The sequence below is a fragment of the Pygocentrus nattereri genome, chromosome 13, assembly GCF_015220715.1.
Source record: "Pygocentrus nattereri isolate fPygNat1 chromosome 13, fPygNat1.pri, whole genome shotgun sequence".
Classification (NCBI taxonomy): domain Eukaryota; kingdom Metazoa; phylum Chordata; class Actinopteri; order Characiformes; family Serrasalmidae; genus Pygocentrus; species Pygocentrus nattereri.
Genome location: NC_051223.1, coordinates 1,438,132 through 1,459,762, shown reverse-complemented (window position 1 = coordinate 1,459,762; position 21,631 = coordinate 1,438,132). Strand labels below are relative to the sequence as shown.

The 21,631-nt window shown below is 41.9% G+C and overlaps 3 protein-coding genes across 7 annotated transcripts; 1 reads left to right on the top strand and 2 right to left on the bottom strand.

Moving 5' to 3' along the window:
• Nucleotides 1-3,319: 3,319 nt before the first annotated feature.
• On the bottom strand, nt 3,320-7,526 carry ube2d1b (ubiquitin-conjugating enzyme E2D 1b). Of its 2 annotated transcripts, none has more exons than XM_017714538.2 (7): nt 7,369-7,526; nt 5,178-5,241; nt 5,052-5,083; nt 4,378-4,455; nt 4,189-4,294; nt 4,008-4,101; nt 3,320-3,817 (listed from the first exon to the last, which is right to left on the bottom strand). In XM_017714538.2, exons 1-7 carry the CDS (start codon nt 7,390-7,392, stop codon nt 3,772-3,774), a joined length of 444 nt encoding a protein of 147 aa, XP_017570027.1. In that variant the 5' UTR covers nt 7,393-7,526; the 3' UTR covers nt 3,320-3,771. The 2 variants fall into 2 exon arrangements, with proteins under 2 accessions (XP_017570027.1, XP_037400054.1); XM_037544157.1 differs by lacking the exon at nt 7,369-7,526 and adding an exon at nt 5,527-5,727.
• A 776-nt stretch (nt 7,527-8,302) lies between these two features.
• tfam (transcription factor A, mitochondrial) lies at nt 8,303-14,141 on the top strand. The gene is made up of 7 exons (XM_017714535.2): nt 8,303-8,561; nt 9,752-9,879; nt 9,998-10,068; nt 11,469-11,618; nt 13,334-13,429; nt 13,658-13,714; nt 13,789-14,141. The coding sequence occupies exons 1-7, from the start codon at nt 8,482-8,484 to the stop codon at nt 14,065-14,067; spliced, it is 861 nt and encodes a 286-aa protein (XP_017570024.1). The 5' UTR covers nt 8,303-8,481; the 3' UTR covers nt 14,068-14,141.
• zgc:171971 (uncharacterized protein LOC569690 homolog) lies at nt 10,494-20,835 on the bottom strand. Of its 4 annotated transcripts, none has more exons than XM_017714533.2 (10): nt 20,737-20,835; nt 17,338-17,494; nt 16,887-16,933; nt 16,640-16,788; nt 16,226-16,350; nt 15,977-16,079; nt 15,148-15,416; nt 14,905-15,057; nt 14,559-14,737; nt 10,494-11,687 (listed from the first exon to the last, which is right to left on the bottom strand). In XM_017714533.2, exons 2-9 carry the CDS (start codon nt 17,491-17,493, stop codon nt 14,585-14,587), a joined length of 1,155 nt encoding a protein of 384 aa, XP_017570022.1. In that variant the 5' UTR covers nt 17,494; nt 20,737-20,835; the 3' UTR covers nt 10,494-11,687; nt 14,559-14,584. The 4 variants fall into 4 exon arrangements, with proteins under 4 accessions (XP_017570022.1, XP_017570021.1, XP_017570020.1 ...); XM_017714532.2 differs by lacking the exon at nt 10,494-11,687 and adding an exon at nt 13,896-14,032; XM_017714531.2 differs by lacking the exon at nt 10,494-11,687 and having other exon boundaries at nt 14,406-14,737.
• Nucleotides 20,836-21,631: the final 796 nt, after the last annotated feature.

The window sequence follows — 21,631 nt, the reverse complement described above, 5'->3', positions numbered from 1 at the left end:
TCCAGCGTCTCTCTTGGTAAACCAGTCTTTTAATAGAACGTCATTAATTAGTGACGCTGACGTCTATTAAAATGATCAGAAGCACAAAACACTGAAGGTAAACAGTTTCCATCAGGGAGAACCGAGTGGCTCTGAAATCACTTTTTACACACAAGCAAAGTTTCAGTTTCAGATTTATTTACAACTTAGTTCCAAGTTTAAGTTGAATAAAAACTGGCTTTAAACTCAGGATCACAGATGAGCTCCTTTACTATGTTGATCTGTAGGCGTCTGTTCATAAACATAAACCAGCCCAAACTCATTTACTATAAAATGAAATGGTGTTTGTAGAAATTCAGAAAAAAGCCGCGTCAGTCTCGACTGCATATGTGGACATATTTCTATATTGAGCTCTATTTACACAAAGTTAGGTTAGTTCATCATTTATGTTGAACAGACTCTCCCAAAGTTTTACGCTGCTGCGCTGACGTTGAACCGCGTGCTGCACTGGGTCGGTATGACCAACAGGTCAAAACCAGCTCTAAACAAAGTGACCGCTGGGCCCTGATTGGTGCTCTGGCTTTGCGCTTCTTTCGTTTTGACATGTTACGTTTTTATACACACAGAAACCAAAAGGAACCACAGATTTCTCAAAATGTAGGAGGAAAAAGTCGGATATTAGACTCTGAAATGTAGTGGAGTGAAAGGAAAAAGTCGCCCAGAACGGAGAAACTTATTTGCACACTGTGGAATTAGACCCCTGATTGAACCCATCCGTGAAGTGAAACACCACATACACACTAGTGAATACACACACACTAGGGGGCAGTGAGCACACTTGCCCGGAGCGGTGGGCAGCCCTATCAGCGCCCGGGGAGCAGCTGGGGGTTAGGTGTCTTGCTCAAGGGCACTGGGGATCAAACCAGCAACTTTTCGGTCACAGGGCCAGTTCACTAACCTCCAGCCCACGACTGCCCCACAAGCCCATCTCTATTATGCTGTTAATATATACTGTTACTGTACCAGACAACCCCATGACATTAATAATTAACCAGTAATAAAGCCCATGGTTCCCTAACCTCCAGCCCAAATTTGCTGTGTACACCCAAATTGGGGCTCGAATCCACAACCCTGAGATTAAGAGTCTCATGCTCTACCTTAATCTCCCCCTTAAACGGGTAATAGCCCACAGATGTTACCAGAAAAATGAGATTTACATTCAACTAAAGCCCAAACTACTGACAAACGCATCAGACTAACAATATGCTTGGACCAGTTCAACATGATTGATAATTGCGAAAATAATGAAAATAATGAAAAAATAATTGCAATCATATAACTAATTAGTTATATAATTTGGGAGTGACAAGGATGGACAAGATTAAAAATGAGCAGATCAGAGGGACGGTGAAGGTGGAGCAGTTTGGAGATAATGCCAGAGAGGCCAGGTTGAGATGGTTTGGACATGTGTTGAGGAGGAATAGTGGATATATTGGTCAAAGAATGTTGGAGATGGAGCTGCCGGGTAGAAGGAGAAGAGGTAGACCTCAGAGAAGGTTTATGGATGTAGTGAAGGTGGACATGGAGATGGTTGGTGTGAAAGTAGAGGAGGCAGTGGATAGGGCAAGATGGAGGCAGATGATCCCCTGTGGTGACCCCTAAAGGGCCCAGTCGAAAGAAGAAGAAGATAACTAATCATGTAATAATTGTGACATTACGACTGAAGTATTCAGAATTACGTTTCAGGGAACACCCGAGTGTCAGGGAACGGTCCAGAAGCCCTGTAGATCCTTCTGGGTAGCAAGAAAACTGGCACAAGACTGAAACCAGCCCAAATGGAAAATCCTCTTATCATTTAATGATGATTACATGTTATTATCTCGTTTACAAACAGTCCAAAGTGGGAAATAACAAAATGTTATGTGACTTCCTTTGGAAGGAAATGAGACGTTTTCAGGCATGTGCTCAGTCACATAAGCATAGGTATTAAATTACCCCTCATATAAGCTGTTATGTATGAACTGTGTCTGTAAATCCACTGGAAGGGCTATGTACGCAACCCTGTGGGCCCAAGACACTCAGCGATTACAGCAGTTTAAAGCCCACTGTTTACGCCTACTTATGACAGTGTCACAAAAACTACATGTCCCAAGAGTCCCTAAACTGTCTCCTTTGTGGAGACAAAAGGGGAAAAAGGCTTTGGGGCAAATAGAGCAATTTTGTAAGACACCATTAGACCTGTAAAACCTTTTGAGGCAATTGTGTCCAAAAAACCCAAATATGGGCCTCGACTTTTACACGTTTTTAGCATCATTAACACAACGGCCCCTTTTATTCCATTATAATCCACGGGTCCAGCGTCCCTGCCCCACACACTGGCAACTACCCCACACAACACCACACCTGACTCAGCTCATCAGGTCACTTTCAAGTCCTTTATGAACTGGATCAGGTGTTTTGGGGCAGAATATACATGAAGCTGTGTTGGTTCAGGCTCCATTCTGTTTTGTCCATAAATGTATACTAATGTAAAACTTTAATTTACTGCTTATGCATAAAATGTATTGTTACAGATAATATTAAACTTTGTTAAAATCACAATGGAAAGATTTTGTAATCTTTAAAAGCCAGAGACGCAACATAAAAACATAATACTGCATACAGTCATGCTTTCTTAAAAAAAAAAAAAAAAAAAAAAACAACTTAAAATGCAAAAAATAGAAATCCGTTAACAAAACCAGCACTTGAGTCTTGGAAGGTTAAAAAGTGATGGAAACTGTAAATAAATGAATGTGTGTGAATGAACTGGTTGTGAATTCATCATAAGACAGCTAGAACATACAGATGAACAGCGGGTGTAGATAAAAGCCAGTGGTGGGATCTTGTGGATTACTCCGACAACATGCACCATCTAGTGGAGACACAGCAGTTTACATGCTGCCAATACTAAGAAAAACCTTGATTTACTCGATTTAATGAACCCAATCGGATATGTATCCGATCAGCATAATTCGCTGTTGTCGGAAGAAAACCTCGTATCTCCGAAATGGTGACTTTACAGGAGAAGGAAAAAACCTACCTCACTTTTAATGGAAGTCAATGGAACCAGATTTTTTTCCAAGCCATTTTAGGCCATTTCCTTTAGTCCACTCATCATGAAATTTACACAGAATGTAAAGGGGAACATGTATTTTCAAACTACGTCAAAAACTGAAAAATGTCAAAAAAAAAAAAAAAAAAAAGGAGATACGAGGTTTTCTTCCGACAGCAGCGACATGTACGAGGGTAATGAGTAATGAACACCAAAGTGAAAGGTTTAAAAAGTGAACACAGACGCCCGCTTTTTCAACAAATTTTAATGAAAAATAAAAAAAAGAAAGGAAAAAAATAGATCATGTATAGTTGTTTTTAACTATACGATAAAAATATCTAAAGAAAACAAAATCAATCGAAAGAGATACAATAAAACTGTTTTCAGTTACTCAATTTCCCTCTTCTGGGGTCACTGCAGCTGCATAATTCCATGCCAATCTTAAATAGGATTTATATAACAAGAAAACACAAAGTGCCCAACACCGTTTTAGGGGGATGACCAAATCCACCAGATTAATAACCACGTCACGTCATTTTGTGCAAAGCACAGCCCCCCTTCAAAATACTAGTTCAGCTATTATTATTGGTCATTGCAGATGGTAAATGTTAATAGTAGAATGTGTTTAATAATATAACCTAAGTACTTTTAGATACTAGAATTTACAGTGATTTGTGACTTAAAAAATGTCCATTAAGTCTTCACATTGCATACTTTTGGGTCCATTCTCTTGCTAGTCTGTTGTATCTACAAAGAAAAAAAATAAGAACAGCCACAAATTTACAGTCTCACAATAAAAACGTACCGTCTCCTCAAAATGCAAATCACGATAAGAGCATTACAAGATCAGATCATTTCTACACATCAGACAAATGCAAAACACTCAAAAGGCTGACGTTCATAACATCGTCAATAATTCCACGATTCATGTACTTACTTTTCTTTGTCTGACTTGTAGATGTTTGCTATGTCTGGCACTAGGGGATCGTCAGGGTTTGGGTCACAGAGCAATGAGCATATGGACAATAGAACTGCGAAAGAAAACCAAAATCAGTATAAACAGCTCATGAAAATACCAAGTACTGTTAAAAACAGTAATAATGATGGAATATCTGTACCTTTTGAAACTGTTAGTGCTGGGGACCACTGTGACCTCAAGATGTCCAAGCAAATACTTCCATTACTGTTTATGTTGGGATGATAAATTTTTGTTGTAAATGCTACCTGTTAAAAGACAAAAATTGTTGTACTTGAAGCCTTGAATGGAAAAAGAAAGTGCAAAGGCCTTTAATTCTTGTACAAGTTACCTTTGGTGGCTTGAAGGGATAGTCTGTGGGAAAGTGAATAGTAAGAAAGAACACTCCTCCTTGGTATGGACTATCACTCTGTGAGAAAGAGGAGGAAAAAGACAGGAACATGATTCCAGCACTCTTATACTGATGCTATACTTCTTATAGTTGAATATTGGCCAAACTGGCAAATCTGGCACATTAACTAATGTTGATGAATGGCCCTGTGAATATAAACCGAATAAGTCAAATAGGTGATAAGGACATACACACTAGTGAATACACATACACACTAGGGGGCACTAGGGGACAGAGCGGTGGGCAGCCCTATCCATGGTGCCCGGGGAGCAGTTGGGGGTTAGGTGTCTTGCTCAAGGACACCTCAGTCATGTGCTGTCGGCTCTGGGGATCGAACCGGCGACCTTCCGGTCACAGGGCCAGTTCCCTGACCTCCAGCCCACGACTGCCCCACAAACCCATGACTGCCCCATCTGTATTATGCTGTTAATATATACTGTTACTGTACCAGACAACCCCATGACATTAATAATTAACCTGTATTAATGTCCATTTATAGTAGACACCACTGGGAAAGAATCCAAAGATCATAAAGAGGAGACCACCAACACTTCATGTAATAAATCGAAGCAAAACAAGACCAAAAATGATGTTTAGGAGGTCAAAACACTTACAGGTCCCATTATTGTTGCCTGCCAGTGAAACACTACGAATCAAAAGGAGAAAAGAACAGAGTGTGAAACTTCCTGTATTCTCACAGCCAAGCAGTGACACGTCTTAACCAATCTCAATAAACCTACAGTCATCGCCAACTGGTCCAGCTGAGCACTGCGCGGGAGGGTCCCTTTGCAAGTCTTGAAGCTCCTAAAGAGGGTTAAAAAAAACAAAAAAACAATTAAACATATATAAAGATATGCACAATGTATTGTTCACAATCCAATCTCACAGCCAGTTAATCTCACAACACTCAAACACTCTTTTTAAACCCACAGGTTCCTAAAATATGCCACCTAAGGATGAACGGTTACATATTTTATATTCATATCTTATATTCATGAATATAACACTGGCTTTTACAACACTCAATGCACATCACTTACAAGGGCCTTCGGACAAACTACATTTAGTGCTACAGGCATCCTGACTAACCTTTGCTGTTCCCAGGAAGTGTTACGGGGTGAGGTGTGATGAATTAAGGCTCTGACATCATCAAGCACAAGTTATTTTGGCCAAAGTAATGCTTGGCCATTTTTAACCGGGAGGTTTTGTGTAAAGAAGATACGTTCAGCTGAATCTATATTCTGTCCTATTAGAAGTAAAGGACATACTTGAACACTTCTAATTAGGGTTTCACTGATACGGGAATTGTGGGCCGATGCCAATATTTCTCTTGCATATATGTGCCGATACTGACGCATTATAATGAAACAAATACTGCCTGGATAATATTCATTTCAGGACGGTTACTAATGCATTAAAATAAATAAGTCATTTTAAAGCAGCAGCCCAGCATTACCTAAACATTAGGGGCTAATTATTATTTTCAAATGTTTTAACATAACATAACTTTATGAAAAAATAAAATAAATAAAAATATATCATACATTATATGGCTAATATATGGAAAAATAATCCAAGTATTGTTTCCATATAAGAGCCCCCCTAATTACTACACTTCACAGGAGCGCAGATACGCCTAACTGTAAGGAGAAAGGGGCAAATGGTATCAACAATCCCAGTATCGTGATCCTGAAGGCACTGCAGCTGCCCCCGTCTCGAGGGCACGGGGGTAGTTTCTCAACTTTTGACGTCGTATCACAACAGACGTCACGGGAAATTTAGGAAACGTTACGCAACGCCTGAGCTTCGCAACTTGTTTTTGTCCGGAGGTTCTGCTGAGCCGGACGACCACTTTTGCCCAGATAAAACACCTGAACTGTCACACAACACATCCCCGGCTTGAACAAAGAAAACAAAAGTGGGTCGATGCGAATCTACTCGCACACAAAACGCGGCCCGTTTCTAGCTGCACCGTTCACTGTTGTTCTGAAGCGGAGGCGAAGCGCCGCTAGCTTAGCTCATTCAAGTCTTTGTTCGGGACGGGCCTTCTCGAAATCAACCGACGCGTAAGGAACACACTTGTGGCAAATACGCATCTGTGTCACACTGAGCTGGTGTACTATACGTGCGCACACACTTTCACGTATAGATAAGCCAGTTTAATGCCGTCGTACCCACCAAAATAACGTAGTTGGAAGAAACCCAGCGAGGCTAACCTTTAGCTGGCTATCTGGACCGAGCTAACCAAAGCCAGCAGCGAATTAAGACCGCTGGCAAACATAAAAACAACTAACCAGAGCACAGCTGGTAACACAACATACTCATGACACGACTAAACCACCCCTGGTGAGAAAAGCACACATAAAATATTCCCCGAAAGAACTGGTTTAACCGCTAAACGACGCGACCGCAGCCGCTGGGATAGGCTGGTTAGCTGTTAGCTAAGCTAAGCTGGGTTAGGTTAACGTACGTTACAACAATAACCGACCGGGTCACCGCGATATCATCCCGTATCTACACCGTCATTCCGTTAACCGCCGTTATCAAACGATCTTTCTAGTACTGAGAGATGTGGGACGAGTGAACCGTATTGTGTCCAGCTGCTCACGCCTAAAACCCCAAACAGCAGCAAGCAACCCCGAAAGTCTCCAGCTCGACCAGTTAAACCAGCAGCCGCCCCCGAACCCGCGGACCCACCTCCCACAGACGGCACAGCTGATCAACAGGAGCACAAACGTGGCTCTTTAAAATCGACGTTTCTTTCCACAGAAGCGCCTCAGCGGAGCCGAGAGAGCCGAGCGCCCAGCGCCGAGCTGGAGAGACTCGGCTGGCCGGCTAACCGTAGCTCGCTAACGACGGCGTTTAACTAATTTATCGGCGCTGGTGGCCGAAGAGCCTCCCCTGCCTCTTAACAACAATAACGTATCTTACCTTCTGTATTCTTTTTAACGCCATAACACCAGTGCGTGTGTATCGGTGTGGATGCGGATCGAAGCGGACAGTCCGGTTTTATTGCTCCGTGAGCGCTAACAGCACTTTCTGTTTCCCTGAGAGAAGCTAATGCGGCTAACGGGAACGGCACAGTGGGTTTCAGGGCGCCAAAATAAAAGTCCACTTTCTCGTATTGTTATTTAGCTTTTTTTTCTTTGCACGGTGACACTGTATTATTATTATTATTATTATTATTATTATTATTATTTATTTGCGTTGCACCGTACATTTGCGCGCATGTTGTTTGTGTGTTTAGCACTACATTTTTTTTTCGTTCTTTTTTTGGCCCCACAATCTAAGATCTCATTTATGTGTGCACGCTGCAGCTAACCCCTATTTAACTTGAATAAACTATATATATATATATATATATATATATATATATATATATATATATATATATATATATATATTTTTATTTTTTTTTTAGATACTTTCCACCGCTTTAAAATGATTTTTCTCACTATTCCAAAACTGTACTGATTAGTCAAACGTGTATTTGCCATGCCATTTTATTTAATCATATTCGATCATTTTTTCTCTCTCTTACGAAATTTTAGCTGTGACATCGCATTTTTATTATTATTTATTTTATTTTATTTTGCTTCATTTTATGTTTGTATATTATGCTGCCTTTGTGTGCAGTTATTCCGTAAGAGAAATAAAGTTGATTTTCCCCCTAATTTAATTCACATGTTAGTATCGATTAAAGTATTTTATTTATTTATGTATTTATTTGTTTAATATTTGTAAGCATTGCATGTGTGCTAATGTGTTTTTTTAGCGTTTTTATTTTAGTTATATTATTTTATTTTATATTATTGATCTCTGTAGACGCACACGGTACCGCCGAGCGTTTCGGGGCTTATCCCACAATGCACTGCGATGCGAAGGCGCCTTTCGTGCTGGTGCACAGGACGGGCGGCCTCATGTAGAGAGAAATACAAATTCAGGAAAATTTAAAATAACTCGGTTTTTTTTTCTGCCCACGACTTTTTCCCGAACTGTTGTTTTTTTTTTTACAGCTGTCCCGTTTGATACTGCTTGAGTATAATGGCTCCGCTGAGTTTGCTGTCGGTCAGCGCTGTTGTGGTCAGGACTTTGGGTCAGTGGTCCGCTGCAGCTGCTGTAAGGTAGGTTGGAGCACAGGCGCCGCACTTCAAGCCTTCCAGAGGAACTTTAGGGACTTGTGCATGATCTCCTGAGGCTTAGACCTGTTCACATGGTGGCAAAATGTTGCTTTGCTGACAGCCCCGTGCTGCTAAGGGAGCTTTTGGTTCGGACAGACGCGTCTAAGTGCATAAAACGAGCGTGGAGATGTAAACAAAGCCACTCAGATTGTTTTTTAAAGGGGAACGCCACCAATTTTTCAGAAATGTTCATATAAATAAATGATTAAAATGTAAACCCTTCATTCACAGTGGTTTGGTTTGGTGCGAGACTTGCAGTGTAAATAGTTAACAGTGGTGCTGATAGGAACTAGACGTCCACCTCTAAACCACGCCCCCACGAAAATTGTTATTACATTTTTTATTATTAAACTGTTTTCTGATCAAACTTAGGCCTGAAACGTATTGATATTCCATCTATTTATATGCATTCATGGTGGACGGGTGTATGCCGGGAGTTGTGAGGTAGCAATCCCCAAAGAAAACGTATTTATTCCGAATTGCCACTAATTTACCGTTATTGGCATCACCTATAAAAACTTAGAAGGCAGGTGTAGGTTCAGTGCTGGTTTTGGATAGTAAATAAAATGACTGTGTTTGTGTTGTAGACAAGGTGACCCCTGGTTACAGTCGTGGGCTGGAGGTTAGGGAACTGGCCCTGTGACCGGAAGGTTGCTGGTTTGATACCCAGAGCTGACAGTCCATGACTGAGGTGTCCTTGAGCAAGACACCTAACCCCCAACTGCTCCCCGGGCGCCGTGGATAGGGCTGCCCACCGCTCTGGTCAAGTGTGCTCACTGCCCCCTAGTGTGTATGCTTCACGGATGGGTTAAATGCGGAGGTGGAATTTCCCCGTTTGTGGGATTAATAAAGTATCACTTGACTAACTATCACCATCACTGTGATGACTGTTGCATCAAACCGTTCGGAATGACTTTGTTTACATCAGCACAACAGAATTGGAAAAATCAGTGGAATTTCACTTTAATATGAAATCATTCATTTTATAGAGATTGACTGATTCAGATTTTCTTTACAGCGGTGGGGATGGGAAGCAGGGGTTGCAATATGTACAATGCAGACATGCAGTACTATCCAAAATAATCGGTAAAAGAATAATTAATATATGGAAACTGTGATGTCTTTTTTTTTAGGTACTCCTGCATTGCCCCAACATTAAAACACTTCAGCACCACAGTTGGAGGCCGTCCGAAAAGGCCGCTCAGCGCATACATGCAATACGTGAAAGTGCAGCAGCCCGTTGTGGTCAGAGAAAATCCAGGTAAGCTGTAGTGCTGCTTTCCGTTGTATTGGACAATGTTGTGTAGTGTGCGTCTGCATTGAACATTTGGCTGTGTGTAATACAGCTTCACTAAGCAGTGACATCATCTCCCCTTCAGATATCAAAGTTGTGGACATTGTCCGAAAGATAGCGCAGCAGTGGAGGACACTCACACCGGAGCAAAAACGTGTAAGTCTGATTGTGTTTTAAAGAACATAAGTAAGCCTCAGTCGGGAAAGGGTGGAATGCTCTGTCCGGGTCGGGAGTGAATTCTTGCCCCGAGTGGAGGAGTTTAAATATCTTGGGATTTTGTTCACGGGTGAAGGAAGGATGGAGCGAGACGTTGACAGGCAGATTGGTGCAGCGTCTGCAGTAATGCGGACCCTACACCGGTCCGTCATGGTGAAGAGGGAGCTGAGCCAGAAGGCAAAGCTGTCAATTTACTTACGTTAAATGATGTATTTCCAAATAAATAAACTGGGCAGTGTGACTGTATTTATTATGATAACTGTCACTGTTTGCGTCTCTGAGCATGTCATGAATATTGTCGCTACTTAAAGAACACCAACTGGCTTCCATATTTCAGTACAAATAGCGCAGTTAGTCCTGCTCCGTTTGAGTGTGTGCAGTGCAGAATGTGAAATGCTGAATATAAATAGATTTTAATATGTCAGGCTTTTTTTTTTTTTTAAATAACATTTCCATTCCTCACTGCATAATTTACATTGGCCCAGGGTCCACTTATGCACTGCTGGTGATCCTCAGGGCTATACTGAGTGGGGAGCCAGTGGTCCAAAGTGAATCTAAAATGTTTTCAAACTGTAAATATTAATTCAAGCCCTGCAAGAAAACAGCGCACAAAGTAGCTTCATCTGTTTTTTGCCCCGTGCATCTAAAAACAAAATCTACTCCCCTGAGGTTTCAGTGATCCGCTCCAGAGCAGCTGGTGTAGTAAATGTGTTGCGGGGACTTTTCTATCTGATATCTGGCACGAAGCAAGCTTAGATGTTTGGTGTTGATTGGTGCCCAATGATGAATGTCGCATATTGTGGCAACTAAACGTCCTCCATCCATCCATCCATCCATCCATCCATTTTCTAACCTGGAGGAAACCCACGCAGACATGGGGAGAACATGCAAACTCCACACAGAGAGGATCTCGGTCACCCGGCCGAATCGAACCCATGCCCTCCTCGCTGTGAGGCGACAGCGCTACCCACCGCGCCAACGTGCCATCACCGTGTTGAAAATTCCCCCAGATTACTTTTTAAGCAGTAATATTTACTGCTTATTTTTATTATTATTATTTTATTATTCATGCTTTCTAGTGATGAATAGGTGAACCATGAGGTGTAAACGCTTGAGAATCCCAGCTCTAGTGTTTTGGCCACTTCTTCAAAAAATGCGCTTGATTTAAAATGTATCTTCAGAAAAACTAGTCATTGGTGTTCTTGTGTTGAATTATTTCTAAAAATGCCACCTTAGTGCAGAATTTGCATGTTGACATCACTTAAACATTAGTTTACAAACAGCACTGCCAGTAGAATTATAATTTACACTGTGTTTTCCTGTCTGCCTTTATCTTGTAGCCCTTTGAAGAGGCGTCCTCAGCAGCTAAGGAGCAGTACAAACTTGATATGCAGAAATACCAAGCGCAGCTCACCCCTGCACAGACTGCAGCTATTGCAGAGGAGAGACGGCAGAAGATGGCAAAAAGAAAAGCAATCAGGAAGAAGAGGGTGAGTGTGAATACTCTTCTACTTTTCAGTAAAGCTGAAAAGTTCATTCCAGGTTTTCCAGTCATGGACCTAGGAAAATAATAAAATCGACAGAATATCCTGTAAATATTAGTAAGTGGAAAAGTGTCAATTATGCTGTCAGGATCACATATTATACTACATTCTTTCTTGCATATAATAGGTACTAATGCCCAGTTTGAGTGTCCATATATAAACTATATGGATAAAAGTATTGGGACACACCTCTTATTTGTTGAATTCAGGTGTTTCATTCAGTTCCATTGCCACAGTAGGATAAAATCAAGCAACTAGCCGTGCGGTCTGCCTTTACAAACAACTGTGAAAGAATGGGTCGTTCTACAGAGCTCACTGAATTCAAGCGTGGTACTGTAATAGCGTGCCAGTGTTGCAAGAAGTCAGTTAGAAGATATTCCAAACAATGGAATATTTTAGGAACCCCGGTAACTCAGCCACAAAGTGTCAGACCACGTAAAGTACTAAGGTGCATAAAAGGTGTCAACGCTTTGCTGACTTTGTGCACCAGGAGCTTCGTGGCATGGGTTTCTGTGGCTGATCATCAGCATTACATCACGCCTCATCACCAAGCGCAATGCCAAGCGTCAGATGGAGTAGTGTAAAGCACGTCACCGCTGGACTCTGGAGCAGTAGAAACATATTCTGTGAAATGACCAGTCACGCTTTTCTGTCTCAGAGTCTGATGGATAATTCTTGGTTTGACTACAATTGCGCCATCTGTAAAGTTTGGTGGAGGAGGGATAATGCTATGGGCTTGTTTTTCAGGGGTTGGCTTAGGCCCTTTAGTTCCAATGAAAGGAAATCTCAATGCTTTGGCGTACTAAGACATTTTGGACAACTGTATGCTTCCAATTTTGTGGGAAGAGTTTGAGGTAGGCCTTCAACCCCATCAAACACCTTTGGGATGAACTAGAACAGAGCTCACGATCCAGGCCCTCTCGTCCAACGTCAGCGTCTGACCTCACAGATGCTCTTCTGGATGAATGGGCAAAAATTTCCACAGACACACTCCAAAATCTTGTAGAAAGCTTCCCAGAAGAAGCTGTTAAAGCTGCAAAAAGGGAACCAACTCCAAATGAATGCCTATGTATTTAGAATGGAATGTCATAAAGGCTCCTGTAGGTGTAATGTGTAGATGTTTACCTGTTGTATTTTGGATTGTTATACGGTCACATGTGGACACCATATAGCACGGGACTACACTAATACATGCCAGCTTCTTGTGCATGTAACTCTATGCTCTTATATTGGAAAAAAAACTGGACCACAAGTTATACTAAAATATTTTTCACTTTTACCAAACCTGTTTGGTCTGACTCAAAACTACTACATTTCCAATTTTACTGCAGTTTGTAAACCGTAACCACCACACTGTGTGTCCCCCACTCGCTGAGCTTGTCCACCTGGCTTCATAGATGCTCTTTCATTGGCTGAAATTCAGCATAATGGCAATATTCTTATTAATTCTTAGGTTTTTACAATGAATATTTCCTTTTTCAAAGCTACATCATTGGTTTTGGCACTGAGGCATGCTTGTTCATTAGTAACACTATGTATATCTGGGAAATGGTTTTCTAAACTGAGAACTGGGAACCCAGGAACAGCATGAGCATGTGATACGTTTTTGTGGCCAAGCCATCATTTAAATTCTTTATAAATTTGCATTGTTGTACCTGTAGGAACTAAATACTCTTGGCAAGCCCAAACGTCCCCGGACAGCCTTCAATATTTTCATGGCAGAGCACTTTGAGGAAGCAAGAGGAACTACTATGCAGGTAAATATATATGTCTTGGCACATCACACATGGCAAGTACATTTCTTAAGAAATGGGTGTAGGGGTCAGTAAACCGTTTGACCAAAATTTGGTACCACAAACATGTTTCTTTGTATTATGTACAGCTTAAAAGTAAGGATTGTGTTAATACATTCTTCATCTTCATGGAATGTTTCATCAGGAATGTGTCCAGAATTATAATACATTCAAATCTCTTTCTTTTTCCAGGGCAAACTGAAGTCTCTTTTGGAAGACTGGAAGGGTCTCAACACTTCACAGCAAAAAGCAAGTCCCATTTCCACAGTCTTTTCATTCCGGTGTACACAAGCACATCCATCTGATCACGCTTTTGTGTTTAGGTGTATGTGCAGCTAGCAGAGGACGACAAAATTCGTTATAGAAACGAGATGAAGGCCTGGGAGGAGCACATGATAGAGCTTGGGAGGGAAGATCTCATTCGACGGAGAGAGAAGAGACAGAAGAAGCTGGCGGTGACCAAAGGTGGTAAAAAGAAGACCCGGGTGAAGGTGTTGAAAGCCAAAGCGCCGGCAAAGAAAACGGCGCCAAAGAAAACGGCGCCAAAGAAATCGACTGCTAGGGCAACTGAAAAAGAGACAGAGAGTAAGCCAAAGAAGTGAGTGGTTATTTGGAGGGAAGGTATGTGTTATGAAAAAGGCAAGCTCCGTCCTGAATAAAACCCAGTGTTTTAGAAGGGGTTTCCACTGTCTGTGCTGCTTAGACAGAGTGTAAATAGCATGAAGCAACTCCAACTGTGACAAACCGTTAATGGCCAGTTGAACAGTCAAGATCAATTGCATCAGTTGTGCAGGTCCAGCTGAGTTTATGCTGACTACTAGATTTTCATTCATCATGAAGTTATTTTACCAGTTATTCCAGTATTGATATGCAGCTGACTACTTTGCTTTTTCGTCTTGGAACATAGCTGTTTGTTTATCACGCTTAAACGTAGATGGAGCGCTGTTTTGTATCATATCTTTACTTCCTCATTAAATACATTTTCTATAAAAAGCATAAAAGCGTGTACTCTCTATACAACGTAACATAATTTGTTCAATTACAATGTAAAACAACAGTAAGCATATAGAAATGTAAATATTTACAGTGTCACCTTTTGAAAACTATCAACTGGTACAGCTAAGACTTGGAGAGTGAGTGTGTGTTTGAAGAAGCTTTGACCCCCTGTAGGAGAGCCTCAAAGTCCGGCGAGCACACCAACTTGTGCGTGACGTTGCCCAGGACTGTCATGTCTCCAGTTAGACCCTCCGTGAGACGCACAGACACGAGTTGCTGTAGAAGAATACGTACACTCATCAGATCAAATGTCTACAGTAAAATCTTCTAAAGCATTTGCAGTGAAATTGGTGGTGCATCCAACAGAGCCGATGCGGGTATCTTGATCATTTTCCATGACGACGAATATTGATCTAATATTTATAAAATGCTTTTAGACTCACCTGCAGAAAAGAAAAGGCTGCTCCTTCTGAGACATCCAACGTAATGTCCCCCATAACTAGCTGCACTTTGCCAGATTTCCTTACTTGCAGTTTTCCAATGAGTCCTTCTGAAAGGTCAGAGAGTACAGGCACGGTCTCCTTCTCCATAGGATCCTGAAGGACAGATATTTCGACAGATTCACAATCAAAATGCACCAGGAGGTAATGAACACTGTGTTTGATCAAACTGGAGGTATGTCCTACCTGTGCTTTAGTATGGGATGAGTGCTTGTCTTCAGCTTTGCCTTCTTTTTTTGATGATTTGTCACAGCTAATAGCTTTCAAGGGGCCAGGTATGGTATCAGGAAGCTGGATGAATAGGAGCTCTTCCTTGTCTGCAACGCTTAATTGCTGGAAAAGATCGCCAACGGTAGAAGGCTGATCACTTGCATAGGTTCTGCATGCTTGTGATGGAAATCTTGGTTGTGTTCTTGGTGGCTTTGAACAAGTATAATTGGATGTGTCTTCCTTTACTGTGAAAACATAGATGGTGCATTCTGTTATATTATATATCTGAATATTTGATTTAATCTCTAATACAAGTCCGCTAAGATCACACACAGTTCAATCACTGAGATGTAAACTACAATGTAAATCATTCAGAGTGGTGACGGGAACCAGAGGTCATGAGGTCTTCAATGCAAATATGGCCAATTTTCTTGGGTCCAAAATGACCCGTGAATCGAGATAAGGTCCTCTGAATTTCTGTATGCTGATAAAGCTAAAATTGCGGAAAATCCAAAAAATGTCTTTGGGGACTATTGCGCCTCACAACGCTGTACGTATCTCTCCGCCATTAATGGATTAGTGAAAAGGCCTCAAAACTATTTAAAAATAATGTTTTAGGCAAGAAATTATATTGGTAAGAAGTAGGTGGTGAAGTAAGTAGAGGCACTACAAGCTTCAGGCATCCCATAGGTTCCCTTTACCACCACTGGGAATAATTATAGTGCTGTAAGTTTCTCTAGAAACTCTCCCGTTACAGTGTATTACCTAATCTTTAAATGTTTCGGTTAAAGGCTTTTCAACGTACATGAGATACCTGTCTCTGCTGTCAGAAAGTTGCATGATTGATGGAGTGGAAGTCTTATTGGTCTGTGCTTGGGGTCGTTTTTCAGGCCAGGATCATCTAAGAACTACAGTGCAATAAAAGAAGCAATTAGCAAATGGTGGCTTTAGAAAATATGAAAACAAATTGCAATATCTTTATCTGTTTTGAAAATAATAATAATGAAAGAAACGTACGTGGCCTCCAGTATAGCAATGTACAATGGGAACTTACATCATCTCGCTGAAGCTTTTCTAAAATTTCATTGTCGTCATCTTCGGGAATATTCTTCTCCTTTTTAATACACTTGGTAACGAATGCAGGGTCACAGTCGCTCAGATTTGTGCTCCCCCAACTTCCTGCAAGGCATGTTCTTCACTTTATTATTCCTACTGCTGTTTTGACTGATAAAATTTATTACAATAAAGCATGTTTTTTATCGGTGAACTGAAAATCTCAGATGGAATGCAACTGAACTACGTTCATCATGAGTACAACATAAATCAACTGGAGTTGTTTTTTAAGCTCTGGTAATAATTCTGTCAACGTAATATACACTATTGATGTGAATCTGCTGTAGATATCGGAATCAAATGAATTCAATGCATGTTTTTTTTTCAGTGCATGTAAAACGCGACCGTGTTTTACCTATTTTCCTGAAGGTGTCTGCAGGACCCTGCTCAAAAATTGAGTGTGACTGAATAGTTTGTGGTCTTTCTCGTCGCTTCCGCTCTCTCTGTCTGTCTTCTCTCTCTTTTCTGTCCTTCTTCGGTGCAGTGCGGGCCTCCTCCTTCAACCTCCGCAAACAAAAGCGATCAACGGACTGAGCATGGAATGAAACTCGACAAAATAGGTGACGTTAACAATCGTTTCAATTTAACTACAGCATACTTACTCATCTTTGCTTTTGCGAATAGAATGGACGTTTGGCACAAATGTTTTCTGTGGGAGGGAAAAGAACATTTGGTCTATGTATACTACAAATGCATGCTTGCATCCTGCTGAAGATCAATGCATTCTATCCTATCCATAGCAGAAACCATGGAGGCCTGAATTATCTCCGTTCTTGTGTTTGAGTGTCCAGGAGCTGGCTATTAAATTACACATATTAAACCAGAGAGATGTTTAAAATGACTTGACTTGATGTATTTCACAAAGCTGAAGACCTCAGTAAAGCTGAAAAGCCGAGGAGCCAATGTAAGAGCATCCCTGAACTCTCCTCCTTTTAGACAGCCTTAACCTTTGGCTCAAGTTGTCTGGCTAACTGACACATCCTACTTTGTGAGATACACTTCTGATGTACAGAAAGCTAATTTTGGGCTCTATTATGAGGAAGACTGAGTGACCTTTTTGTATCCACCCAGGGTTAGGTCTCTAGAGCGCAATGATGTGAGTCTGCCTGGAGGTGGAGGGCTCAGTAATGACCGTCCTGGGAGTCCTCTTCCCAAAGCGAAAGGTGGTCGCAAAGGTCCAGACTGGCTGCCCTCACTGGGCTCTGCCATTCTGTAAAACAAATTTAACAGGTCGTCAGAGCATAAATTTAAATATGAACATGAAAATGTACCCGTTTTCCCTGTTAGTTGAAGTTGATTCCGCTCAAAAGACAGAATTCCTGCTTACTTGCCGTCTTTGATAACGGCAGTGACATATAGTGACATATAGCGCCTGGTACATTTTCAGACTGTTGGTTAGTGTAGTGGGTAACACATCTGCCTCCTATGCTGTAGACGGGGGTTCAGTCCTCTGCCTGGGCAGATACTCTACACTACACCCATAAGAGTCCTTGGGCAAGACAACATTTGCCCCCCTGTGTAAAGTGATCAAATTGTACGTCACTCTGGATAAAAACATCTTAAATGTAGCAAGTGACAAAAACCACACCTGCTCCATCAAGTTCACTTGTTTTCGGCTGGACCAGATGCATGAGAATAGACGTTTTCGGGGGGGTGGTCAGCATATTATATGCAAGTACGAACTAAAGGTGTGAAGTAGATCTCCAAGCACGTTAATAACAACTGCCCCAGAAAGTGCCTCCAGTAAGTTTACTAACTTAGGTTACGTAACGCCTCACAATCAGAGGCTGGTCTGAGACACGGTCACTGATTTGTTTTTAACAGCGGTCACAGCCGTCTGCCAGGACTAAAGGAAGGTCTTTATGAAACAGTGAACTACTAGAATGACCAGACCTGTCATTCAACAACACAAGACACGAATAATAGTGAACGGGGACTTTGTGATGTAATAATACACGCTAAATCATTCTACCGGCTTTTCACTGTATTCAGACACAGTTTGCAGGACTGGACGCCAGACATAGAGACGAGACGCGGTTTGGTCAGTCAGCAAAACAGCATCAAGTATTTTCAAACTTCTTATTATAGTTACGCATTGCAAAGCAACATTGTTATCTTATTAACATAACATTGTTATTATATTATATATAATAATATTTTATTATAACGTTAACTATAATGTTATCCGATCCCTCGTTCCTCCCATTGAGTCCCATTCAATTTTCGCCAGGTCCCCAAGCTCTAAGCCGCAACCATACTGACCCGCACTCATCCGTTTGTCGTTTTATTACATCCCTCGTTTCTCCCATAGACTCTGATTCATTTCTGCCAGCCTACAAAATATATCACTTCTTTGCACGACAGTCACCAAAATGCATGCACTCATTCAGGGTAGGCCCCAAGCTCTAAGCCACATCCATACTGACCCGCACTCTTCTATTTGTCGTTTTTCCATCCCTTGGTGAGTCCCACTCATTTTCGCCACCACTCAAACTCTATTACTTCTTTGCCTGACAGTCACCCACATTCATCCATATGTAGTTTTATCATCCCTTGTTTCTTGTATCGACTTCCATAGTATCTGCTGCGCAACTATCCTGTGTTTCCTTCAGGAAAGGCACATTTCTTCTTATTCTTATTTTTCTACCAGATTTTTGTCCCGTAACTAGTCCCGCAGTATTCGAGATATCGACACTGTTCCAAGTCCAGATTGTCCGACCCGATTGTGTGATGCAGGCTTGTATACAGCTTTCTGATGGGATGCACGGATTCCGAATAGCAGCCGAATATCTGGGAATTTTTATCCTATTGAAAATGAATGGGGATGCTGTTGGCAGCTTCCCAGACATGATGTCACTATGGCCCCCTCTCTCACAACACATACACACACACACACACACACACACACACACACACACACTGAGCTCAGGGTCTCACCTGCTCCCAGCCTGTCTCTCTGTATTACCACCACACATGATGGATTTTAAGATAAGATAAGACAGACTTTTATTGTCCCACTGGGGGAAATTTGCATTGTTACAGCAGAAAAGACAGCAAGCAGATAAAGAGCAGTAAGTAGACAAAGATGTGCATCATACAAAATGCAAAATATAAGATATACTATAGAAATAAATCAATAAACAAGGCGTCTGTTAGCAGAAAATATAAAAAATAAAAAAAGAATTAAGAAACTACAAATTTACAGTTTACACACGCAGCTGTGTGGATATCACATTTCTGAGCAGGTAATGACTGGATATCACACAGAAACTGTAGATATTGCACAGTAATTATTAGAGATACCATCCATCAGCAGCAGATACTGCACCTTAATTAGAGGTAGGAGATACAGGTCTATGTGGTGAGCTCGTGATACAGCGCACTATGATAGAGTGAGGTGTGAATACATAGTGTGTTCATGACAGAGGGTGTCTGAGTCTCTTTTAAGGTGGAACTTCTTTTAAGGTAGCACTGAGGTTACACTGACACAGAATGGGGTGGAACACTGCATGATAATCTCCTGTATTTCTGCTTGTTTAAGGCGGAGCTGCTTTTAAGGCGGAGCTGCACTTAGGCAGCACTGAGTGTTAAGGTGGAACTTCTTTTAAGGTAGCACTGAGGTTACACTGACGCTGAATGGGGTGGAACGCTGCATGATGATCTCCTGTATTTCTGCTTGTTTAAGGCGGAGCTGCTTTTAAGGTGGAACTTCTTTTAAGGTAGCACTGAGGTTACACTGACACGGAATGGGGTGGAACACTGCATGATGATCTCCTGTATGTCTGCTTGCCTGATCGACGCCGTTTCGCGCACACACTACCTCAGGGCAGCCCCCAAGCACGAACTCCATCCCTCGTTTCTCGCCTTGACTTCCACAGCATCCGCTGCGCAACCGCCCCGCGTTTCCTTCAGGACGCCTGATTTGACAGGCGGTCCTCGGCTACCAGCACGGTGTAAACCCTCGCTTCGCCACGACATTCTCGCCCCTGCATTAGCTCCGGTCCTGCGCGGCCGTGCTTCAGTGATCTAAGCCCAGGTGTAACGCTGTCCTGCCGCGTCCTGCGCCGTCACCGAACCGCAGCCGGTGCCCGTGTTTACCACAAGACCGCGGTACGCGTAGAAGCGATTCCGATGGTATCACTGATCTTCTTCGTAAGCCTAGGAACCGACGCTGTAAGAAAGCCGTCGAGGGCAGACGTTTCGGGGGTCTGCCGCTTTAAAGCCGAGCGTCAGCCGCGCTGCCGGTGCCGAGCGGGCTTAGTTACTTCAGCGGACCCTCGCCTCCATCTTGTTAGCAGAATGCTAACCTACACAGGTTCATGTAAACAAACGCACCCGCGCCGAATTCCTGCGCTCTTTCACGCGCGAATCAAAGACAAACAAGCTGGGAAACAGAAACGGACTCATCCGCATGACCAGCGTCCCGAAAACGACGGCACGGCCGCTACTTACATGTTATTATTACGTCTGTTATTACATGTTTCTTGCGGTCGCCCTCTTGGCTTTCCCCATGGCTACGTCACGGCACGTGACTCAGGGTGGCGGTTCCTATTGGTCGATGCGTCGCGACGCGGGCTCCGAGGAGCGAAAGTCGCCAAAATAATCGAAGCATCGAAGATCGAAGACAAAAAACAAATCGAAGTAGCGGGAGTTTCGAGCGAGCGTGTTTATACTAAAAAAAAAAAAAATGCAAGTGTTCTTTCGCACTGTTGTCGCATTCCCTCAAACGTGTTTACAACAAATCGTTTGTTTGTTTGTTTATTTATTTATTTATTATTCGATTCCATTTTGGCCAATGACATCTGGGGTGAAACCAGCGTGGACTATGTGGGTTATTTCAAACAGTCTGGGGTGTTACCACTCAAATATCTGGGCACTGGATTTATTAGGACTGGGCTAATTATTAATATGCATAGCGCTGTTGTCGGAAGAAAACCTTGCGTCTCCGAAATTTGAACTTCACAGGAGAAAGGAAAAACTTACTGTAGTTTTAATGCAAGTCAATGGAACCAGACGTCTTTCCAATGAAATTTATCATCATGAAATTTACACACAATGTAAAGGACAACGGCTCCTTCGCAATTATGTCACAAACTGAAAAATGACAAAAATTGGAGATATGAGGTTTTCTTCCCACAGCAGCGGTAGGTTAAATCAAATGTAAAGACTTCAAAGAAAATGGAGCCTAAAATTGCATAAAACCTTTCAGAATGCTGAAAACTGCAAATCCTATTATGAATATTATATAAATTACATGAAAACAATACCCGCTTTTAATTCAGACTTAACAACATAATAAATGCAAATTTCATGGTTTAATATTTGTATTCTTGCTTACCCCGCTGAG